Consider the following 24,048-nt stretch of genomic DNA (forward strand, 5'->3'; position numbering starts at 1 on the left):
ATACCTGTTTGGCCTCGTTCTGTTCCTCTGGATATAAATTAGTTTTTCAATAAAAAACTTCTCTGGTATTTTCTGGAGTAATTGCCTTTTTTAGGGGGGAGGGATAGGAAGGAGTTTTTCTCTTTTGCAAGTGAGAATGCACCAGAATTTTATTGGCTACTGACAGATGAGAAAATAACTCTTGGAAGTTCTATGTTTCCTTTAAGGACAGCAGTGGTTGAAAATAGATTAATTTTAATGATTTTCTAGGTACACTTAGAAGTCATTTATTAGTTTGGGCTTTTACTGGAAAAGGGTTAAGGGTATGTTTCTGTGGAGCTGGCAAAAGGAGGACTAAAGGGCTGCTTGTTGATTTGGCTTGTTATTTGAATGTAATTATTTTTTGCTCCTGAGCAGCTATAGGTTGTAAGTTTAAATAATTGTAAGGGTGCCTACAGCTTTCTATTGTTGTTTAAAATCTAATTTTGTAAATAAAATGCCTAGTACAATATTACTTTTTTCTACATGTGTCTATGGCAGTTAGTTTAACTTAGTAAGAGTTATCAAAAAAGGTAAGAGAAGGCAAGATTTCTATTTCTTGCAGTAAACAATCTCTGTAAACAAGTTATTATTTTCTTCAGCATAGCCCTAAAAGTGATTCTTATTTTGCTGGTAACAAAATGTTTGTAGTGCTTTGCTTTTGTAGTAGTAGAATATATTTTGTTTTGCTGCTGTGTATTTCAGGCTCCCAAAGGTTGCCAAGAGATTAGAGAGATTTTCACAAGACAAGGGTAAGGCTTTGCTATTATTGCAGAGATGAATTTATATGAAAGATACAGTTTCAAGAGAATCAAATGGATTACACAGCTCTGATGACATCTCTTATTTTATGTGTACATCAAGTTCTACTTGAGTAGCAGAGCACTAAAGTGTGTCAAATGACCGAGGATGATCTAAAATGAATCTCCACAAAGTGTTGGAATGCTTAGTGCAAAGGAAGATCACAGAATGATTTGAAAGCCTCAAATCAATGACTGAACTAAAGATGTGATGCTTTGCAATGAAGCAAATAATCAGGTTGATGATACGACCATGTAGCTCTATCTCAATCTCTTTCACATATTATTGTACCACAGGTTCATTTTATCCCTAACAGAATTTTGAAAGGTAATAGATTAAGAAACTATGGTCTTCTTCAAAGAAGATAGAGACGTGGCCAGATTGAATTTATCTGTGCACAAGCTGGCATAATTTTTTTTTTTTTATTGACTGTATCCGTGGACGTTCTGCTGTGTTAATTCAGATAAAGATTTGGTTCCATTTTTGAATACTTCAGAGGTGTGCAAAGACCTTCTGATACTTTTATTCTTACTCATCACATTCTAATTGATCCAATAGTTAATTTTGTAAGATAAATTAAAAAAGGTAAGTAGTTAAAGGAGTCAGAATCTTAATCATAAACCCTGACATTCTTTTTTGTGTCCTTGGGACACTTCAGTCATCATCTTTGTGGCCAAGAAACATCAGGTCCTTATAGTACTTCGTAAGACTCCTCTTTAATCAATTAGGCATGAAAGGCATGAAACTTCAATCCAAATGTTTTGCACTTAAGGACTGATTGTTCTTACTTTGTGAATAGCACTTCTTTTCTGCTGGTAATACAATTTTTTTTTTGGTGCAATATTGCTTTGCATGTGATTCCCAATGATGCCCAGTTGTTCCCAGCCATGAGTTCTAAGTCAGTTGCATTCCCAAATCCCCAAACATGAAATAAAACGCGTGTATTGGTTTCCAGTTCCTGAATTGCACAATTTGTGACAGTTCTCTTTCATGTTTGTGGAATATACTGATATGAATGGCCCTGTAAATAGAAACCCAAACTTTTGGGGAGGTTGCTGTTCTGCATTTGTACCCAGAACTCAGCACCATGGAATCCAAATCTGTGATGTGGGCTTTTATGTGCTGTGGTTTTGAAAATCTTCTACAGTCTGCATTCAGGCTTGAAGTTCTGAAGCCTCCTTCTCATTTAGTTTTTCCCAGTTCTACACCTGTCTATATATAATGGAATTGACTGCTTATTGAATGCCAAGTAAACAGAGTAGTTCAATTTAATGAATGAAACTCGATCAAAGAACAAAATAACTTGTTATAGTATTAAAATCTTCAAGAATAAGACATTGAACTATTTTTTTTTGGATGAATTCCCTATTTATTGTTCAACACTTTGTATTTCTCTTGCCCCATGCCTAATCTAGACTGGTTCTATTATCAGCCTAACAAATACCAAGCTCACCACTTGGTAGATCTGGCTCAACATGTTAAAGCAATAACAATGTTGCAATGTATTTTCTGTATTTTGGAAGCAGTTCTTTATTTTGTCATTTTTTTCCCCTTTACTGTGTTGCAGCTGTATTCCACTGACGTAAGACAAATGAGGTGAAAGTTGCTACATGTTATCTAGACAAAATTTTACTGGAGAATACAAACCAACCAAAATATGGGAAGGAAAAAATTAGAAAAGACATAGTTTTGTCAAGTATTGCTTCTATCACCCATTAGTCATAGCATGAAAAAGAGGTATTTTAAGCAAAGACCTGTTAGTTGAGATCTTTTGGTCTTTTTCCAAAGGGGATTCTTTGCTTTTCTTTGGGACCACTCATACCTCAGTTGTGAGTATTTAAAGTAACCATTCATGAATTATGGTTCATGTGAGACTTAATTATTGTGTGCAAAATGCTTTGATGGTTTTGGATGAAAGGAGCTAAATACATGTGAATTACTATTTTAAATAGCTTCCTAGAGGAGGCAGAAAACATGGTTCCTCAGATTCAAACAGCTGCTGCCAGGCTTCCACCTATGGCATATTCCCACACTGAAGTAAAGCCCATGAATTGTGTGTGTGTGTTTGGGCCTAATGAACCCTGCACATCTTCCAGCTCCTTTTAACCTTTCTCTGCTTGTTAAAAATCTGCTGAATGTGATTAATGCAGAACAAATAGATGCAGAACAGTGGTTAGGAGTAAAGCCTGTACCCCAAGACTACGGAAGAAGGCAGAGCCCCAGACGTTATTGATTTTCTTCACTCCCACAAGATCTACTTCTCTTCCTATTTACTTTTAGGACTGATTCACAGTGTTAGTTCTGAGTATTTAGACTCAGATGTACTCATTTAGATGAACTTCTGAACTGTTCTGGTGCAGCCCACAGGTGAAGGTTATGCTACACAGTTTTCCTCCCAGCTCTGCCAGGTGGAGGGATGTGTCCCAGGTACAGGGACATTCTGGTGCATCTCTCAAAAGTCAGAAAGCTTGACCTCTGCTGCTTTTACATACTCTCCTTCCACTGTGTGATGACAACCTTCCACATCAGCATAAATTACTTTTTAAGTGGGCCATATCTTCCAGTTTCTGGGAGTTAGAAACAAGACGTTTTCCAATAGAGGATTGTGATGATGGAATTTTCATATTATGTGGAATCACCAGAGAACAGTTTTGTTGACCTTCAGGATAAAACTAGTTTAAATATTCCTACATACTGGGTGGGGAAAGAATACTGAGGCAATGAATAAACCATCTTTGAAAGTATTTTAATATACTGTGTATATCCCTGTGTATATCTCTGCTCTCTGCTGGTTAAGATCAAAATTGCATTTGAATGGAAATACCTGAAGCCTCTCATACTGAATCTGAGAAGTTTAGAGCAACTGTGGTTTGTGCCTTATTAGCATACTTGATATTGGCTTCAGATTTATTTAAATCCTATGTATTTTCTAATATTTATAACTTGTAATATGCTTTTATGATGGATTGGACAAACACATTTTAAGAATAATTTTTTCTCTTGCTCTCTATTGCTTTTCCTAGTTTGAGCTCTGTTGTTTTATATAGTTTCTCAAAAGTCATACTTAAGACGTTATGCATATTTTTTGTGCTGAAAACATGGCAGTTTTTCCCTTGATGGTAAAATATTCATTTTCTCTTATGATAGTGTGCTTTTCCTTTTACAATAATTCTAATCTGTTGTGTAGATTTTATACAAACATACATACATACTCACACAAACATGTGCCCACACACACTTTGAATGTCAGCAGCTACCATACAGGCACAAATGAATTGCTTGGGCATTTGTTAATTTGAATGAACATGAGGCTTCTGCTTCTCCTATGGAAAAAGAAGCAAACCCAACAGTTTCTCTGGGAATTCATGCAGTGTGAACAGAACACATCTTGGCAAAATGGTGAGCCAAGAAATTCCTCTTTAGTTGCTCTGTTAGGCAAACTGCATTTTAAATTTCTTGCCGAGGGCTTTGTTTGACTTGCCCCAGGCAAGCTGTTCAACATATTTATCAACCCTGTTGTAGCATTAGAGCCAACACTTATCTAGGAAGATCATCCGCTTAATGCCATCTGTCATCAGGAGTTTTATTTCTTTCAGCTCAGCTTCTTCTCCATTTCAGTATTTTTTAATATTCCTCCCAACCATTTCTTAGTTGATTGTTTTCCAGTGATCTCAAATATTCTGTGATTGCTCAAATATTCTGTGATTGCTGTCTGTTAAACCCCTAAAAACATCAACAATACAATTTTGCTTTAAATCCTGATTGATAACATTAATCCTATATACATCCAGATGGCTCACCAAGTGCCCTACATATTGAAATGTTACGTACAAGATGATATTGCATTTTATTGCATTTCTATCTGAATCTGGAATTCTTTCCAGATTCTCAACAGGAATTTGAAAAAATTCAGAACAAAGACTCTGGAGAAATTAATGCTGAATTTTTATCTTGGTGCCTATGAGGACATGGCTTTCATAATTTCAGATTTGCACAGGCAGCGTAAAAGTGTTCAACAAAGCTGTATTCATTCACTTTACATGTGATTGTGAGATTTAATTCTACTTTTGGATTTGTGTCCACAATCACAATGAAGCCAAGTGGACTGGCACATTTCCCTGTAGAGAATAAAATTTAACTTTCTGAAGGTTTGGTGCTATTGAGTTACGTAGAGTCAAAAAACATGTAGCCAGGTGGACAGCCACTGTGTATAGACTAGATCCATGCTGGATATTCTCCTGGGTTGCCAGGACATCCTGATCTCCTGATTATCTAAACTGGGAGATCCGCTGTGTCCCATCACAACTTTCTTGTTGCCTGCTTACGAATCCTCGCTTTGGGTGAGGGAACATGATGGTGCCCACCATGGTCTCATCCTCCTGACCTTTCACTGTGAAGCCAAGGAATGCACTTCATCCCATGAAGTACTAAAAATTAATGGTCCCCACAGTTTCATAGCACCCAGCATAAATATCTCTTTGGCTCAGTACTTAGAAATATCAGTACTTGGACTGACTTCAATCAATCAGCTGTACCAACTGCTCTACACATTTTTTTCAAGAGAAAAATCCCAATCACCATTAGTAGTTGGCAAAAATGTATGAAATGTGCATTATTATATAGGTATATACCTTGCTGAGGTTCAATGTATTCTTTCCAACTGGGGAAAAATATAATTTCAGTTCAAAGCAGCTGAGCATTTCTTTCTCCAGATTTTATAGAGGTAACTAAATCAATCGTATTCAAAATTTGGGCCAAGTCCTATACTGGCCAAGAGAAGTGGGGATACTGGCAGCTGTGTCTTCATCTCCCAGAGAGATGCTGGCTAGAGCACCATGCATGGAGGTAGGCCGGTGGGATGTTCTGTTGGCTGTCCTTTACTGCTTCAATGTATAGGAGCAGCCTGTGCCCCCAGCTACTTTTGGCTGGGTACTGTAACATTTGAGCAGCTGGCAGAATCATTGCTTTGGGGTTTCAGAGCAGAAGCTGGCACAAGAGCTGGTCTCCTCTGTCTAGTGTGCTCCTGAGCTTTGGATAGATTCTGTCCCACTCCTTGCTCTGTTTTGGGGTTAGGGAAAAGGTTTCCAGGGCACTTTGCTCTTTGTTTTCTCAGCATACCAGCACTTTATTTTTCTGAGTATATATTTAAAACTGACATTTTCCCCTACTTAATGGAATAATACATTCTAAAATCCTGTTAACAGAAGGAGGAACAGGATCCATATCCTTTGCAGTTCATCTTCTGCAGTGAAGCATTGCTATCAACCTGGCATGGAAACAGCTTCTTAATCTGCTGCATGGAAAAGTGCCTTGAAGTGTGGGTGTAGGGATTGCAGGCGGTGGGCCAGAAAAGACTTGGCATGCCAATGAAATAATGCATTTGTTCTTCAGAATATGACAAAAAGAGTCTCCTGGATGTCCTGATGGGCTTCTGGAAGGTAGGGGAAAGAGAATGCTTGTAAATAAAGCTGGCAGGAGCGAAAGGTCATTGGGCAGCCAGGCAGAAGTCAGGTTGTATATGCACCTGATGCCCAGTGGAGAAGGATGAACCACAAAGGTAAAGGACAAAGGAACTTGGAAAAAAAAAAAAAGCTCCCATCTACGGGTACATATTTTAGAGAAAATATAAAAATTGGCCAGTATATAAAAGTGATACACCTGCTGTGAGTTTCTCTACATGTAAGTCTGAGAGTCCCTGAAGCATCAGTCTCCTTTACCAACCGTCCAGCTCAGAACTTAATAGACTTTAATTAAGTACAGAATGGGTGCATCTTGGGAGGTTTCAGTTTGGATCAGGAGTGCCCTTCTGATGCAGATTTGCTAGTTGTGCTGATTTGCATAATAGAATCATAAATAGGAATTTACATCACAGAACCTGATGGAAACTGAGTATTATTCAAAGATGTGATAGGAACAGACTTTGGAGAAGGGGTTCAGAATGAAGGCAAGTGAAAGTTACCTTTGCAGGACCCTGCAGTTTCTTGTGTGAGGGGAGACTATGTCTTGAACATTGCATAATTTTCAAACAAGTTTTCGTGTCTGGTTTTTGGTTCTGTGTGATAGCTACTGCATTCAGCACATGAAATAAAGAATCTAGCAATATTATAAGCTACAAACATTATTATGAAGATAGATAACATTGTAATTAGTAGTTTTGCTTATCATTCATCTGGCTTATACTGCAGCATAAACTTTTCTACAACCCAGCTCGTCATGCTAGACTCTTTTCATAGTTGTGGAAGAGAAATGGGCAACATTCAGGCACAAATCACTGTATCTGGGGGGATTTGAGTCAATCTCAGTTTCAGAGACTTTCAGATTTTTGTAATGTCTGCATATGGGATATGGGCTTGTACCTCTTGACTTAAAATTTGCAAACAGTTACATTTTAGATGTCTGGGATTATTTTGCCTGGCCTCAGGATGCCTTTCAAGAAAGGCATGTGTCTCTCCTAAGTCCTGTGCCATGTATGTCAGCCTTGTTGGGTATCTTGGATATCCTAAGGCTGAAATTACCCCGGATGTCTCTGTTTAGGCAAATAAATTAATCCCTGAATGTATGAGCTCCTGTTGCCGTCAGTAGAGAACTGGTCAGTCTGGTTAACATAGTCTGTAAATTCACCTCACTGAAAAGTAAACACCTGGGGTTAAATTCTACTCTGTGGATATTTGAAAATAATCTTTAACAATAGGATGCTTATCTTTCTTACCATAGTAACACTTTGCTTTCATTATTTTAGGAAAATACTTCAGTTTATGCTAACTATTTTTAAACAGATATGCAAATGATCTAGGTTGCCTATGGAAACAGATATTCCTTGGCTGTGTACAAAAGGAATTGTTCAGAAGATACATATATGGATGGATATACAAAAAGAATAGTTTGAGAAAATGGATGTGGATGCCAGAAAGGCATTGGGGTACCAACATTTATTCCCAAGTTGTATGATTAATATTATTTATAGGGATGAATGAACCTTTAAAGATTGCCATTTGAATCTGTTTGGTTTTGAAGTTCAAAAGAGAAAAAAATCTTTAAATGCCTTTTGAAATTCCAATTAAGAGTCAGTCAAAACCTATCACTGAAAGAATAGTTTTAGTTTTAAAATTAGCAATTAAAAAGTGCCAAATATCTTCAATGCTTAAACACTCTTCTGCAATAACCATTATGTTCAAATAATGCTCTTTCTGGGAACATGAGTATGTTCCCCAGCATTTTTTTTATTTATTTTTTTTTCTGCTTTCTCTTAGGAATGCCTCCAGAAGCTTTCTATCTAACTCTAAAGCTGCACTCACTTCACCAGTACTAGGGATTATGCAAATTATTTCATGAGTAGTTTAAAGTCTGGTTCTGTATTGTAATATGGGTAGCTTACTTTGCTATTATGTTTCTTTTCCTACTATTTTTTAAACTGTTTTATTCTTCTGAATTTTATGTAATTATTTATTTCAGTTGTTTATTTCTTCAGTTTTCTTACTAGAGTAGTAATAATTAGGGAAAGTAGACTTCTTTTTTTTTTTTTTTTTTTTTTTTGTACTACGAGAGTATGTGAAGTTTGGGACTGAGATTATTTCCCTATTTTTGTAATCATTGTTCATGTTAAAAATGGCTTAAGGTAGCCAGCCCTCTGAAGAACAGGCATTCCATGAGCTGATGTGTCTTAACTCTGGGATATTATGTGGGGTTTTGTTGTTAATATTATTTTTTTTGACAGTTTCTCTGTAGAACGTGGCACCACTTTTGCAGAATAACAAAGACCAACCTCTGAATATATTAATACTGTGGAAAGCAATTTAGTATCGCATAATGTAAATTATGTCCCCTTACTAGCAGGTTGTGTTATTATGACAGAGATTTCAATTTTATCTCTTCTCATGGATTTGAGGACTTACTGTTTGTGCAAGGTGCCACTGTGCTAGAGAATGATGAGAATAGTTCACCGAGAGAGTACAATGTCTGTCTCTCAGAACAAGGAGAACAGAAGGTAGTCAGACAAAAACTGATTACAGAGAGGAAGAAGTGACAGAAACATTGATGAGCCTGGTCACTAGGTCAAATCAAGAGGTCAGAGAGGGCTATCATTAGAGAACCCTAAATAATAGTTATTACTCAAGGAAAGCCAGTGACCACTGCCCTGATGGTCAGTAATTTTGGACAGTGCAGTTAGGTGATGCTCACAGTAAATGTTAAAATTACTGAAATAAATAGGAAAAGAATGAGCATTTCAACTTTATATTTGTAGTTGGGCCTGTATCTGAACTAAAACCTAAATCTGGGTTGTGTCTTTAGTTTGGAGTTGCTTCTTTGCACTCAGGTGTGGGTCAAGGATTATGTGGTGGGAAAAATTTGGGGGTTGCACTCTTCCTTGGCACAAATGAAATTACTCATTCAACACATCTCACTATGCTTGTCCAACAAATATTAGTTTGATAAATTTGCTACAGCGTCCTTCCTGCAAGGGTCTCAGTGTCACCTGCTGGAAAAGCATCTGGGATTTTAGGCAGCTGGAACTTAAACTTCCCTTGTAATCTTAAGGATGCACAGCACTGAGATATTAGTATTGGGCTGAAGTTTATTTTCAGTGCTTCAGATACAGATGCAGGCTTAGGTTCTAGCAAACAATACACAGAACAAATTCAGAGCGTCCTCTGAATAGCCTAAGCCTGCCCACTCTGTGAATTCTGATGCCCTCTTCTGCTCTCCACCTAAACCCAACCATCAGAAAACTATTCAAAGGTGCCTTTTATTTTCAGGACAACATGTTTGATTGAATACTGTAATGAGAAACAGAGAAGAACCTAATTAATTCCGAGACCCCCAAGTTTAGACAGTCCTAAAAACCCCACAGTCCTTGTAGTTAAATATCTAAAAGTAAGATAGATGTGATTCAAGTGGGTCCTTCTTCCTTCCTCTTTTAGGGTTGCATATCTAAATACAAATTTTTGTTTTAGTGACAGAGTAAATTACAATTAGCAGAAGGAACAAAGTCTGTTAGAGCAGACTGGATGGCCACAGAAAAGCTGTTTTCCTAACTTCTCACTATCTTGCAATGAAATAGACATACCTTTTTTTGGAACACATGGTAGAGTAGATACGCATAATCCTTCCACATAATTAAACGATTGTCCCTGTCATGATTTTTTTAAATGGTGTTTTCTCTTCTCAAGTCTAATAGCCATAGCTATCTCTGTAGAGAAGGGTGAATGACTGTAATTCTATCAGCAATCTATATCTTCTGTGGGCTGAATTGTCCCCAGGAGATGCCTGCCTCTTTCCATGGTCTCCAGGAGAAGGCTAGGCTCCTAATTTATGCATCATACTTGAGCACCTGAATTAGAAGGTGAAGTCTGGGTCATTAGTTCTGTGTTTCTGGTGCATTATGACTTTAATCTGAAGTTAATATCTGAAGTTTCAAAGAAAGAGTATGCCTTTGTGAGCCATTGTAGTTGATAGAAGGGACTGCTTTGTGCTTCTAGTTTTACTTTGAAGGAACATTTCTCTAATTTTTTACCCTGTAATTCCTTCACTGTTATCAATAGAAAACCCATAATAGATCATTGATTTCTAAATGTCTTCAATATTTATCTTATTTTTTTCCCCCTTTTATTTGTAAGGGAATAATAAAATTAAAGTACATGATCACTGAAAGAGAAAATACATCACCCATAATCAGGGATAAGCTAAACAGTACTAGAGTGTACATGTCATGTTTCAGCTTTAGAGAGTCCTCCAAATTGTAGCTAACTATTGAAGCCATCGGAGAACTGTGAATGTTAGACTCATTTCTTCCTTCCCACTGAGTTTCATACAATGTGCTTGATTCCTGTTACCAGGAGAGTTTTGCCAATTTACACCTGTTGACAATCTGCTGTCCTTTGATAATTGGCCATTTGGGTGAATGACTACCAAAATGTTGTCTGAACATCAAATATCTGCGTGCATAAATTGTTAAAGCAAAGCATTTTCCCTCCTGTATAGCACATAATTTAATCCATTCTTACTGCTGCCTTTAAAGGCAGACTTATAGCAGAAAATTAAATAACTGTTTGCCATTATTACAAATTATTGTGTTTTGACAGCTTGCTAATCAATTAAAGTAAAAATGGTACAAATAGTGCAGTTGCCTTTTAAGTAACATTTATTTTAGTGTGCATGAGAATTCTCCTTGTTTGGGCCTTTGAACCCTTATAGGATCTGTCCTCTGTGACATGTTAATATTCAGAAGCATAAATAAAGCTTTATTTGAATTGTGCTGTGATGCAGAATTGACTTCTCATTATAGCTACTCCATGCATAAACTTGGGAAACATTTGACCATCATATGCTGACTATAGGTATTTCCTTCACTATTGACTACATCAATTAATGGACAAGTGGATGATTTATATTGAGCAGATTTTGACATACCAATATGTACTTTGTGCAATATTCAGGTATGGGCTGTTTCTGGGGAGCTGAGAGAAAGTTCTGGAGAGAGAAGGGAGTCTATTCCACTCAAGTGGGTTACGCAGGAGGGTTTACTCCAAATCCTACCTACAAAGAAGTCTGCTCAGGTAAGCTTTTCTCTTTGTTTTTTAAATATTGTGAGTAGAATGCTATCAGATTATGGGTGACAATGAAGAGTAAAATGAGTGACTTCAGCAACTAAAGAGACTGGATATTTAGTCAACCCTGCTACTAGCCTTGAATCCTCAACTGTAATGGCATCTATGGTATGTCCATGCCATTGTCATTTCCTAATAATTAATGAGTTGTTTTATGTACAAATGTTCTGAGGAAAAAGAAAAAAAAAATTTATTCCTGAAATGAATTCTGTTTCAAATTATGCAAATGTGTTCCTTAGAAAAAGCATGAGTTTAAATTTTACTTTTGTCTCTGAGTATGAACAAAAATCAGAAAGCACACATGCTTTCCATATAGCCAGGAGCTTGTATGGAGAAGTTCTCATTTGCATCCTATATTTCCACCCCAAATCCTTGCATTTATTTTTCATTGCACTCATACTAATCTTCTACAGTACTAATAACCCAATACATTTTCTTTCTGTGATCTAAAACATAGAACCACTGGCAGCTAACTGACTAATGTTTCTGTTAAAGCAAATCCTTGCTTTCCTATACTTGCTGGTGGAGAACAGCTTGGAGGTTTTTTGGTTTGTTTTCTTGTTAACACTTTTCATGCCAAATGCTGAAATTGCTATACTGTTCTCACTGACAATCTGTTACATAGACTTGATAGAGAGAGTTAAAAGGTTCAGTGACACAAACAAATAATGGACACTTAAATGACTGTGCAGAAGAGCTACAAGGCACCCCAAAAAGCAGAAACTTTCTGAAAATAGTAAAAAATGTGAAAAGAGATGTTTTACAGTGGTATTTCACAGACAATACTGAGCTCACAAGAAATTGCTTTATAAATGCTAAAGAAAACATACAGATTAGGGAGAGATTTTCCCTGATTCTCCTAAAGAAGTTCTTCTGGGAACTTACAGCAGTTTGTATGCTCCTGAGTGCAAATGTATAGTGTATAGAAATAAGGTCTAGTGTATAGAATATAGTGTATATAAAGTGTATAGAAAAAAGGAAACCATGCCTGTAGCAGTAGCTGTTGCATAGAACTCCTGCAAGTCTAAGCAATAAGAAGCTTCATCTATGGAATGATCAGTGATGCCCATCTTACTTATCCAAATGATCCTTTGCTTCCTAATACTTTTGCACTCGTGTATTCTGTACTTTCATAATTTCCTTGCACTATCTGTTATGTTTATAAGCAAGTATCTGGTAGTTGTCCACTCTGTTTAATGGCCTGGGTATTGAATAATTAGGTTATTTAGATAGAATAGTGATATGTAGCACAACTTTTCTTTCTCAATACGCTCACAGTTCCAATACACTGAGGGTAGTTATGAGGGGCTTTTGAGTGTTTCTCCAAAGATACTGAGTGCTGGCTGTTGGCCAAGGGGAGATGTGAGCCACAGGACAAGGTGGTGTAGCCAGGGAAGTAGGAAAAAGGTACCATCCTCCCCAGTTCTGTGCAGAATAGGCTGGTTTTATATTTCAGAATAGCTCCATATATCATAAGCTTTGTGTTTGAGATACTGTTAAAGCTTTTTGATACCTGCTTTATGTGTTTTATTTATTTTATCTATAGCCAACAAAAATAAAAATGGTAATTAAATAACAAAAATCCTGGAATAAAGAAATGGGAAAAAAAATCTCTGAAGTCTATTTCTGATAGTTTTTTTAGTTAGATTTGTACTGCAAAAACACAGCTGAGGTTATTTTTATGTGCAGTTGCATTATGTATGTTTATATGCCTCCAGATGCTGGAGACTGGAGGAGTTTTTGCTCAGAGATATCCAGAAGCATAAGCACATATTTCATAGCCTTGTCTGTGTGAACATAAATGGGATGTGTGTGTGTTACACATTTCTGTTCCTAGTTGTGCACCCGAGCGGAGTTGTATTATTTACTGATTTCTGCATGCTATTTTTCCCTACTTATTTTCCTCTTGCTCTATTTTATTCTGATTTTTGGGGCAGGTTTTGGTTTTTTTTTCATTTTGAATATAACCTTTTGGAATTCTTAAAGAGAGCTCTCACAAGCACTTCTAAAATATTGCTATCTGACTTCTTCTATTTGCTGTAGTTGTCACTGGGAAGAACAGTATACCTCAGTTATGCCCTGTGTGACTGCCACTTTCTTATTAATCTCTTCTGGCAAGATCATATCTATCATAAACACTTAATAGTCATGTCCTCTAAATCCAGCTCTAGACAGGACATCAGGGCCCCAGTTGCTCTTGGGTATCTCAAAAGTAACTGGGTGTAGTTGAACAACTCTTTCAAATCTAAGGTGTCTGTATGTACATTCACTATCTATACTTCTATCTGGAGCTGAGGACACGAGCAGTGCGCTGTTGTTTTATGTGCATATGTGCTACTACACAGTGTGGAGGCAGGGGAGTGTGTGCCTGCTGAGGCATAAGATTTTCCAGTCTCTTGTTCTGGATATTCTTGGATGCATGTGCAGTTTTGATCATGTAGCTGTCTGACCCATGGATATTATATATGTGTGTGTATATGTATGTTATACATGTATATGGACCCCTGAGGCACATCACCTGTTACTGATCTTCATTTGGTCATTGACCTGTTGACTGCAACTCTTTGGATGCAGCCACCCATCCCATTCCTTATCCATCAAATAGTTCATCCATCAAACCAATATCTCTCCAATTTGGAGGCGAGGATATTGTGTGGGACTGTGTCAAATGCCTTAGAGAAGTCAAGTTAAATGACATCAGTTGCTCTTCCTCTGTGTTCACTCCATGGCAGAAGGACATTAGATTAGTCAGTTGACTAATTCTTCAGGCTTTCTCCTTGGAAAGCTGATCTTTTTTACACTGCAGTAAATAAAGTTCCTGCTTGCAGATGTACCAGCAGCCAAAAGCAACAGGAGTATGTTCCAGGTACACTGGCTCATTGAGCCTACAAAGGTTTTTGTCTTCTTTTGTATTTAGGCTGTTCTTAATGATCTTAAATAATACCTTGTTTTGAGACCTCTGAGAACTACACAGTCTTAAATATAACTGATCTTAAAGTCTGCAATAGCATGGCACTAACATCTATATTTAAATACCTGTAAATTGAGGAGTTACTGAGATGGAGGCTTGGAGCATATTGATTACAATTTGATATTCTCCTTCACTCTTTATACTAAATTTGTTACTCTAGAGTAGTATCTTCTATAGAAAACAAGAACATGCTTAGGGTTTCTTTCTTTTCTTCATGCCTTCAGTGTATTTTCTAGAAAGGATATGTTGTGTTTCTTTAAGTGAATACATGTCTGTTTTCCTTATCAGTGGTTTTCCAGTCTTCTGCCAGGATCTTCATTGCTGAACCTCACTGGGAAGCAAAAGTGATCAGTGGACCCAGTATTAAGCTACATGGTGGGACACCATTTGTCTCAGAGCAGCCAGGTGATGGCTGTTCTTTTACAACACTGTGTTGGTACCCCATGAAAATTGCAGCCTTTAAGGGCAAACACCCAACCTCATAAGCCTTGAAGAGCAGCATGATTCACCGTTCTCTGTTGGAGAGGCAGGAAAGTCATGATTCTGCTCAAAAGGGTCAGAATAGTGTTACCCTGTTCAGATGTGGGACAGGTCATTTGGAGATTCTCCTATCAGTTGATGTGGTATTGCATTGCTAAATTGATGTGTAAGAGATAATTGAGTTATTTTGAAGCTTATAAATAGAGTGCTGGAAATTATTTTTACATTTTGTTGTGAAAACCATACAGATGAAAATCTGAAAAGTCATTCTGGACTGCATGAAGGATTTTGAGCTATTTTTGATGCATTAGCCTAATATATAAATACACCATTTTTGGCCAGCATTAGACAACCCAGGATGTTCATTCAGTATGAAACATCTTTTCATATTTTGCTTACAGATGTTCAGAACAATTCTGTTTATCTGTATATTCATAAGCTCTTTGAAATCTGCATAGCTCAAGTGGCACTGAAATCAGAAGGGAAAAAAACTCTGCTCTTGTTAGTCATAAATTGGTTATGTACAATTACCATAAAAATATGTAGCTAACGATGATTTTCATAGAAACAGGGCAGTTTATAAATTTATGGTTCAAGTTGTTAACATCTAAGCAGGTAATTTTATTTTGGTTTGGGTTTTTTTCTTTGTTTTCAGTGACTATAATGTAAGAAAAATAGATGCCTATGCCTGTTTATTATCCAATATTATTTAGAAGACTTAGGGAAGATAACAGTTTAGTTAGTTAAACCAATTTGTAATCTAGTCAATTCTCAGTACCTTTCTGAAGCAGATTCTCTTGTACACAAGTCCCATTTCTTAATAATTAATAATGTAATAAAACTTAGTTATTACTAACTTAATTTCTGTGTTGAATTACTTAAAATACTTTAGTCTGAGGTTATTTAACATGTCCTATACAGCAAACCCATGCATTTTTAAGGAATAGTTTTGTCTCTTTCATACCAATTAGTCTTTTGAGTCTTTTTGAGACTATTCCATAGTCTTTTTGAGTAGGAATTCCAGTTCTTCTTAAAATGTCTAGGCTTTCAAATGTCATCCAGAAGACTGCTAAATATCTGATGAAACGGAGTGGAGAAAGGCAGAATGAATTTCTTGCTCTGTTACCTCCTATCCCTTTGGTCAGTCGGTGATTTACAAAGTTAATTCCATCTCTACTTCATCTTAGTTATACTTGAAAAAGAGGACAAGACAACTGGAAAAGTCCAGAGGTTGATGGTTATCACATCTTTGCTTTAAGAAAGAAAATGTCTGTGGAGGGTTTGACTCCATGATGTGGGGCTTATTTTACATACATATGCATAAACAGCATGATCATTAAAACCAACAACAAAAACTCTGACTAGCATTTTTCACGAGTTATTAATAGCAATACAGAGAAAATGTAAGATAAGAAAGTATCTCTTTCTCAGATTTCCCATTCTCTACAAAATACAGATGTATGCCCAAGGACAAACTGACATTATGTTGAGACAGTCCCTTATATTACCTAAAAAGGCCTTCATTTAGACATCACACCACTGTTCCAAACTGGGTCTGACCCTCCAAAATGTTTAAATGTGTAATTAAACTACAAATATTCCCTTCGTTTTCTGTGGCTTATGAAGGGATCTGAAGGTTTTCATGAACAGAAACTAAATCCACAAGATTAAAGTTTCCAAGCAGTAATGAGAATGGCTCAGAACATTTTCTTTTATTATTAGGTCACTGTGAAGAGAATATATTCCTGTTGTGCCTTTGTCTGTTCTTTTTTTCTTATAAGAACAGGATATAAGAATTTTAATGACTTATAGATTCTGTGAAGAATACCAGTGTTCATCATGCCCTTGATCTGTACAATGTGCTTTGATACTACTGGCCAATTGCTCCACCTCTCCCCTTTTTTTTTTGCCTAGTTCACCTGTAAGGAAGGAAGGAAAGGTCAGCCAAGCAAAGTAGAAAATACTGTATTGATCAAAGTTAATGTCGTGTACTGTAGATGTTGTTTTACTGTTTTTTTGCAGCAATTGAAGAACATGTTTTAGTAGAAAATACGTATTATTTATTAACTGCGCCACAGTTAGTATTAACTTGTGTCTCTGTAATCAAGAGACTATAGTCCTAGGATCCTCCTAGATGTGTAGACAAAATCTAGATATAACCCTATAAACTATGATTTCTCCTTGACGCAATTGCTAAGTCATGAAATAAAATAAATGAACCAATTTCACGGCAAAGCAAAATCATTTGGAAAGGTGATAGCAGATGCTGCTGCAATGTTAAAACCTTGGCAACAAGAAATATAGAGGTGCATTGAATTTAAGTTCCCTGCTATATTGCAGTTCTACCTTGAAAATAGTCTATGTTGACATGACTGACATGTTCTTTTTCAACAGAAGAGCTTCTTGTTGACCAAGAAAACTCCATTATGCCTTAGTATACCAGGATACAGAAATGTGTTCTGTAGATTGATAATTTGAAAATAAAAGGCAGAGTAAATATTTTTACCAACCGTTGTCTGAAAAACAGCAAGCTCCCTGTCCATGAGGGATGGTAGCTTCTGTGTTTAGAGTTCTCCTACATCTTTAATCGAGGTTAACTTTACATTTTCGTTTCAGAATTTGACTTCTCAGGGTTACTATCTTGGCGGATTCAGGCTTGAAGAAATTAAACCGATATTTATTATTTAGACACCTGATTGTGCCTCGTGGCAATTTTAAAATCCTAATAGCCTCACTGCTATCCTCTGTTCCTCTTATCTATTTATTTCAGCATTGCCCATAATCACAGGCTTAGGTAGTAGCAGCAGTATAAATACTAAATATATTATTTATTATTAACAACTTTATTTGAATTGTATTCTGCTGAGATGTGTTGTTTCCATCTTTTTAATCTCCTGGTTTTATTAAAGATATATATAAGATGAAAATGTGATAGTCCCAGAGGTTGAAAGAGCCATTACAGAACAAGTCAAAGACAAAATATTCTGACCTGGAGCCTACACTAAGTTCCCAAAGGACCTTCACTTTCAGAAGAGAGTCCGTGCAGGATTAGGCTGTGATGTTCACTATGTCACTGTGCCTGGAAACAAATGAAGATGCATCAGGAAGCTGCTTCTCCTGTTAGGCAAGGGAACATGAGGTATTTGTGCAGAGGATGATGTTACCACAGGGCTCACTGCTATTATGGCTACTGGGGTGTTCTTTCTTTTCTATTTTTATTTATTTTTTTTACTATGATAGCACTTAAAAAAACCCAAACAAACCCAAACCAAACAGCAACATGGTCAGTTTTCTCAATCTAGCAAACTGTTCTCCCCGAAGTAGTGATGACTACAGGTGGTAACTCCATAGAGGTCACCTATGGCTATTTGTTTCCTTGTGAACCATTCTTGGTATGTAGTATTTGAAGTATTGTGTGCAAACTGATACTACAAATCAAAAGAAAGAGGAGAAACAACAAGCAAAATAATGTCTTGAGGGGTAGATATCTAAGGTGGGAAAAAACAGGGAGAAGCTACAGCTACTAGGAGAGCATTGCTCTGGAAGTAAAGCAGATGGTAGAACATGTTTGTGTTTTCCTTGTGTTTCTTGTTTCTTGTGGTGTGTTTGCTTTATTTTGCTGCTCCTACTGCTTATTCCCTCAGCTGAAATCTTCATTCCTTTAGTGGCACATGACTGAAATGCTGTCGGGATAGCATGGGTATTTCTGAGAATCTATTTTTCATGAAATTGGGACAGTACTGAAATAACTTTGTGTAAACATAGGCCACTTTGACTTACTCTGTGTATGGAACACGTTCCTATGTTGGGATATGAGAGTTTTTAAATTGAATACTGTCTCACCAAGATGGTGAAGATTTTGAATAATTCTACAAGTGACCTGCAAGGTTTCTATGTTTTGGATGAATTATGAAAAAACTTAATTACAAGAGTTTAACTTTCTTCTTTTTGCTCAAGAAGACCATTGTATCTCATTTTATAATAAACAAAATTATGGTATTTGAGTTCTGCTCTGTCTTACATTTGCAGACTCCCTCACTCTCACATGAGTCTGTTTGGGTGAGAAGAATTTGGTCCAAGAGAATAAGAAACTGGTCCAGTGATGGGAGAGGCAGAGCCTTTGGGGTGCTCATGGCTGTAGTGCACTGTAGCAAAAGTTTCTCTATTTGATGTGGAATAACAACAGGGTAAAGGAAACTTTGAGAAGGATTTTGTGAAAGCCAGAGCTCAAGGGACTTCATGGAATTGCTCACAAAAATTAAGAAAGGTCATACAAATCCCTTTGGGAGTGTGACACATAGTAATAGACAACTGCAGTGTGCTCCTGATTTCAAGACTTACAAAGAGAAGGCAGTCACTAAGGAAATAGCTTGTTTTCAGTTAGCTGGTTACACTGAAAAAACTAAGTAGAAATAATGCCTGGGTCAAATACCTTTTTTTTTTTTTTTTTTCTGATTTATTTTGACCCATACTCCCTCAGTTTCCTAATGAGGGTGTTATGGGAGACAATATCATTGTCTGATATTATCATATTGGGATATGGGAGACAATATGGGAGACAATATAATTTGCTGAAGTCAAGGTAGATGACATCTGCTGCTCTCCCCTCATCCAAACAACCAGTTATGACATCATAGAAGGCTAGCAGGCTGGTCAAGCATGATTCACCCTTGGTGAATCCATGTTGACCCTTCTCAATAACTTTCTGTTCTTCAATGTGTTTAGAGATGACATCTAGAACAAGTCACTCCCATCACCTTCCCAGGGACAGAGGTGAGACCAACTGGCCTGTAGTTCCCTGGATCCTTGTTCCTTCCCTTTTTGAAGACTGTAGTGATATTTTTCTTCCTCCATTCCTCTGGGACCTCTCCTGTTCCCCGTGACCTTTCAAAGACGATGGAGAGTGGCCCAGCAATAACATCTGCCAGGTCTCTCAGCACTCCTTGGGTGTATCCCACCAGGGCCCATGGACTTAGGGAGGTCCAGTTTGGCCAAGTGGTCTCTAACCTGGTCCTCCTCTACTGAGAGAAAGTCTTCCTCTCTTACCTTTCCCCTTACCTCTAGAGTCTGGGATTCATGAAGAACAGCTTTAGCAGTGAAGACTGAAGCAAAGAAGGCATTCAGTAACTCTGCCTTCTCTGTGTTTTCCATCACTGGGGTGCCCACCTCATTCATCAGCAGCCCTACATTTTCCCTAGTCTTCCTTTTTCTACTAATATACTGAAAAACCTCTTTTTGTCTTTAACTGCAGTGGCCAAGTTGAGTTCTGCTTGAGCGTTGGCCCTTCCAATTTTCCCCCTGCATAGCTTCACTACTTCTTGGTATTCCTCATAAGTTGCCAACCCCCTTTTCCAAAGACCAAAAACTTTCCTTTTGTTCCTGAGGTCCAGCCAAGTCTCTCTATTTAGCCAGGCTGGTCTTCTTCCCCATCGGGTCATCTTTTGGGTCCTGGGAATGTTCTTCTCCTGTGCCTTTCAGAGTTCCTTCTTGAAGTATGACCAGCCTTCCTGGGCTCCTTTGCCCTTCAGGACTTCCTCCCAAGGGACACTCTCAACCATGCTCTGAAACAGGCTGTCCTTTGGAAGTCCAAGGTGGCAGTTCTGCTGGCTCCTCAAATTGCTTCTCCAAGAATTGAGATCACTCTGCCCAAGACGACTTCCAACCTTTACATCCCCCAGAAGACAAACAAGCAGCAGGTCCAGCAGGGCCCTTTCCCTAGTTGGCTCCCTCACCAGCTGTGTCAGGAAGTTGTCTTCCACACACTGCAGGAAACCTCTGTGACTGTTCGCTCCCTGCTGTGTCTGCTTTGGTGCACTAAAGAAGGCAGAGATTGTAAAGCTGGGATAGGCTGTCAACTTTGATTGAGTCACAATTCTGGTGTAAGAAAAGTATTAAGATGCCATCTACAAATTCCTGCCTGAAGTATCAAAACCTGTTGCTGGGTAAGCTCTATTACTTTGTTTGTATGCTGTCAGGTTGGATGCTCTAAGTACCACTGTAATCACAGTAATAACAGTAAAACAGGCTGCCCAGAGAGGTTGTGGAGTCTCCTTCTCTGGAGACATTCAAAACCCGCCTGGACGCCTTCCTGTGTGATGTACTCTAGGTGACCCTGCTCTGGCGGGAGGGTTGGACTAGATGATCTTTCGAGGTCCCTTCCAACCCCTATGATTCTATGATTCTATGAATAACCTACAAAGTCCAAGCTACTGAGAAAATTATTATCCAATTCTGATTTGAACACCCAAAGGGATAGAAAATCTACTATTTCCATCAGTAGGAAGCTGCCCCACAGTTACAGAGTGCAGCAGCTCTCATAACTGAATTGTAGAAAGACTCAGCTAGATCTGTTTAACACTGCAGCAGAGATCTTTACCCCCAGACCTCAAGGGATAATCCAAAAGCCACATGATACTTCTGACAAAAGATAATTGAGGTACAGTTCATGCAGGGGCTCCATCTGCTTTTTGTTCATTGACTTCGAGACCCTTTGCATAAAATTGTGTCTTCCTGTGTGAGAACTGTCTGGTCCTACAGCAGAGGCAGGAGGCAGAATGGATCGATCCTTTCTTGACCCAAGGATCTAAGACTTGTTTAATGAAATATGTTGACCATAGCTTGACTAATTGGGTCACTCAAAGGTTTATTTCAGTCTTCACTAAAGAGCCAAATCCCCTTTTTATTTAAGCTGTCTTTCTGTAAATTTCTGGGATATGCAACCTCAACAAAGAGAGAAGAAGTCTTTGACTAGTTGAAACAGAACTGCTGTGTGCTTTCACAGCAAGGATGCATTTAATCTAACAATCTGCTTCTGCAAAAGTTAGCATGAGTTCTGTCTTCATACACCTCACAACTTCAGGTGTTAATGATGTAGTGTTTACTAATCACTCATGATCTTTTGTGTATTAATTTGTTAATCTGTTTCTCCAATATCAATTTCTGCCATTCACAAAAACTTGGACAAGTGGTAGTTTTATTAGCTCTAGTGCTGAACCTGTGCAGGAAGTTTCAAAGAAAACTTGCTGTAGTTAAACAATATTTTGCTCAAGGCTATTTCAAGGCAGGTAGGTATCAATACATCTGGAAATGAAGTATTTTTTTTGGAGGAGTAGGTAAAAAGATCCTCATTTGCTTTTACTGACACTCTGCCTTATTAATGAGTATTCCGTAGTGACATGTTGTATCTCTGTACCATCAGTAGAGCTCAAATCAACAGGTAAGATTTGGAGAAAAAACAAAGTAATGAGGAAAAAAAAGCCCCAGCACATCTGTCATAGGAGATCCGAGAATATAACTTCTATTCTGTATTGGGTTTTTTGTTTGTTTTCTTCTGAACTATTACTGCTTTGAAACACTTCTGTAATACATCTTTCGAGACTTTCACATTGGTACCAGGAAAGAGATTTTTCTTTATGGATGCACATCATATGGTGTCAGCCTCCCTGGTGTGCTTCATGTGCAATGCTACTGGCAGGAGGTGTCATTCATACTGGATTCAAATTGTGTATGAACTGTGACCACCAACAGTACTAAGAACATCTGTCATTTCCACATCAATGAGATCTCTTCAGCCTGTTGATATGGACAAAGTGGTCAGTCTAAAGCATCTGGCCATAAATGTGTAGGTCAGTAGGGAGAGTAGCTGCCTGCCTCAGATAAAGTCCACTTGGAGCTGTAGGGTGAAGTCTTCTGAAAGGATGCCTCATCTTTGGCTTCTAAAGCAGCCTTTTTGTTGTCAGCACTAGTGACATCCCCAGAAGAGCTGTCATGGCTACACACAGGCCGTATCTGTGGCAGCAAACTGAACAGAGCACAGATTTGTGCGTGGGTATGGGATCAGTCATACCTTTGAATTGCTTTGGTAGTCCCTGATGTGGTTGTAGCCAGGCCAGTAGTCTAACCTGGACAATTCCTAGACACAATTGATGATTTATATAGTACAGATATTCAAACCAAATAATCAGTGTGGATGCACAGATCCTGTCTGGAGGATAAAAGTCTCAGCTGCAACTTGAGTTCTGTTGTGAAGATGATCATACAGCCAAAGAGTAATCCTAGACCTGTTGTATTTACTGGCAAATATTTTGCACTGAGAAGCTCACTGTACTCTTTGGACTGCCCTACTCTTGTTTTCAATCTTTTTTGAGGTATATTGTTTGTACTGACATTCACTTCCAGCTCTTTCAGCCCATAGATCCTAGGAGTGCTGTGTCTGGGAAAAAGCAAGAAGGAATTATCAGCGTTGCCTCCTCTACTCTGCATGCTATGCATGCCTGGAGACATTTCTGTACCTATTGCTGAGCACAAAAATGTATCATGGCAGTGCTTGCATACACACACGCCCACGGTGCTAACACACAGATCAAATCTGCCTGGAAAAAAAACCCAACCCTGACATGTAGCTAACCTTATTTTTTCTCTACTAGTTCTCCACTTGATTTTATCCACTGTTTATTCAGTGAAGCGATTCAATTAGAAACTGTTTTTATTTTCTTTCTGAGGAGTGAAAAATGTTAATTGTAGCTGAAATGCCTGCGAGTGATTCTGTTCTAATGTCACATTTCCATAAAGTCTATACAGTTTCCTTTCTGCTAAAATAGTACAGCAGTAGAACAGAAATACTGAAAAAAGTGTCACTATTGCTTTGAATGCTAGACTTGGCATGGACTATGACCTTGCTGGGTGAAGCACAGAAAAAAAATAAGGTCCTTTCCTCCCAAAGTGCACCATATAAGACTAAGAGATAAGACAACAGATTGCTGCAGACAGGTGGAGAAATCAAAATAAACTATAAGAGAATTTTAATTAATATGATAAGTCATCATCTGAGCATACTGGTACACACATGCCACTGCCTGTTTTTTGAGTAGAAAGGAAGTGAACACAAAGCAGCTACCACGGTGCTGTCCTTGGCTTCCTGGGCTGTTAATGCATTTTAAACTGGAGTGTGGCACAGGTTGTGCCAGCCTTCTTATCTGAAGTCTCTTGTTAGCCATGAAAACAGGACAGCACTCCTGTTACCACGTGTGAGCCTGTTGTGTAGTATCCATTGTAGCACCTCTGGGAGAGCTAGGGAGAAGAGGGCTTCTGTCACCAAAAGCATGAGGTCAGGTGGCAGAGCCTGGCAAGTGGCATCCCAGAGGCTTTGGCTGTTGTTAGGTAGTAGCATTTCAA

General features: G+C 38.0%; 1 protein-coding gene across 3 annotated transcripts in view; it reads left to right on the forward strand.

Moving 5' to 3' along the window:
• MSRA (methionine sulfoxide reductase A) overlaps window positions 1–24,048 on the forward strand; it is a 285,357-nt gene that overhangs the window by 119,873 nt on the left and 141,436 nt on the right. For all 3 annotated transcript variants that reach the window (XM_051614414.1, XM_051614415.1, XM_051614417.1), the window contains exon 3: window positions 11,253–11,372. In XM_051614414.1, the coding sequence (XP_051470374.1) occupies window positions 11,253–11,372 (120 nt within the window). The remainder of the gene's footprint in view (window positions 1–11,252; window positions 11,373–24,048) is intronic.

Source organism: Apus apus, chromosome 3 (genome assembly GCF_020740795.1).
Source record: "Apus apus isolate bApuApu2 chromosome 3, bApuApu2.pri.cur, whole genome shotgun sequence".
NCBI classification, from domain to species: domain Eukaryota; kingdom Metazoa; phylum Chordata; class Aves; order Apodiformes; family Apodidae; genus Apus; species Apus apus.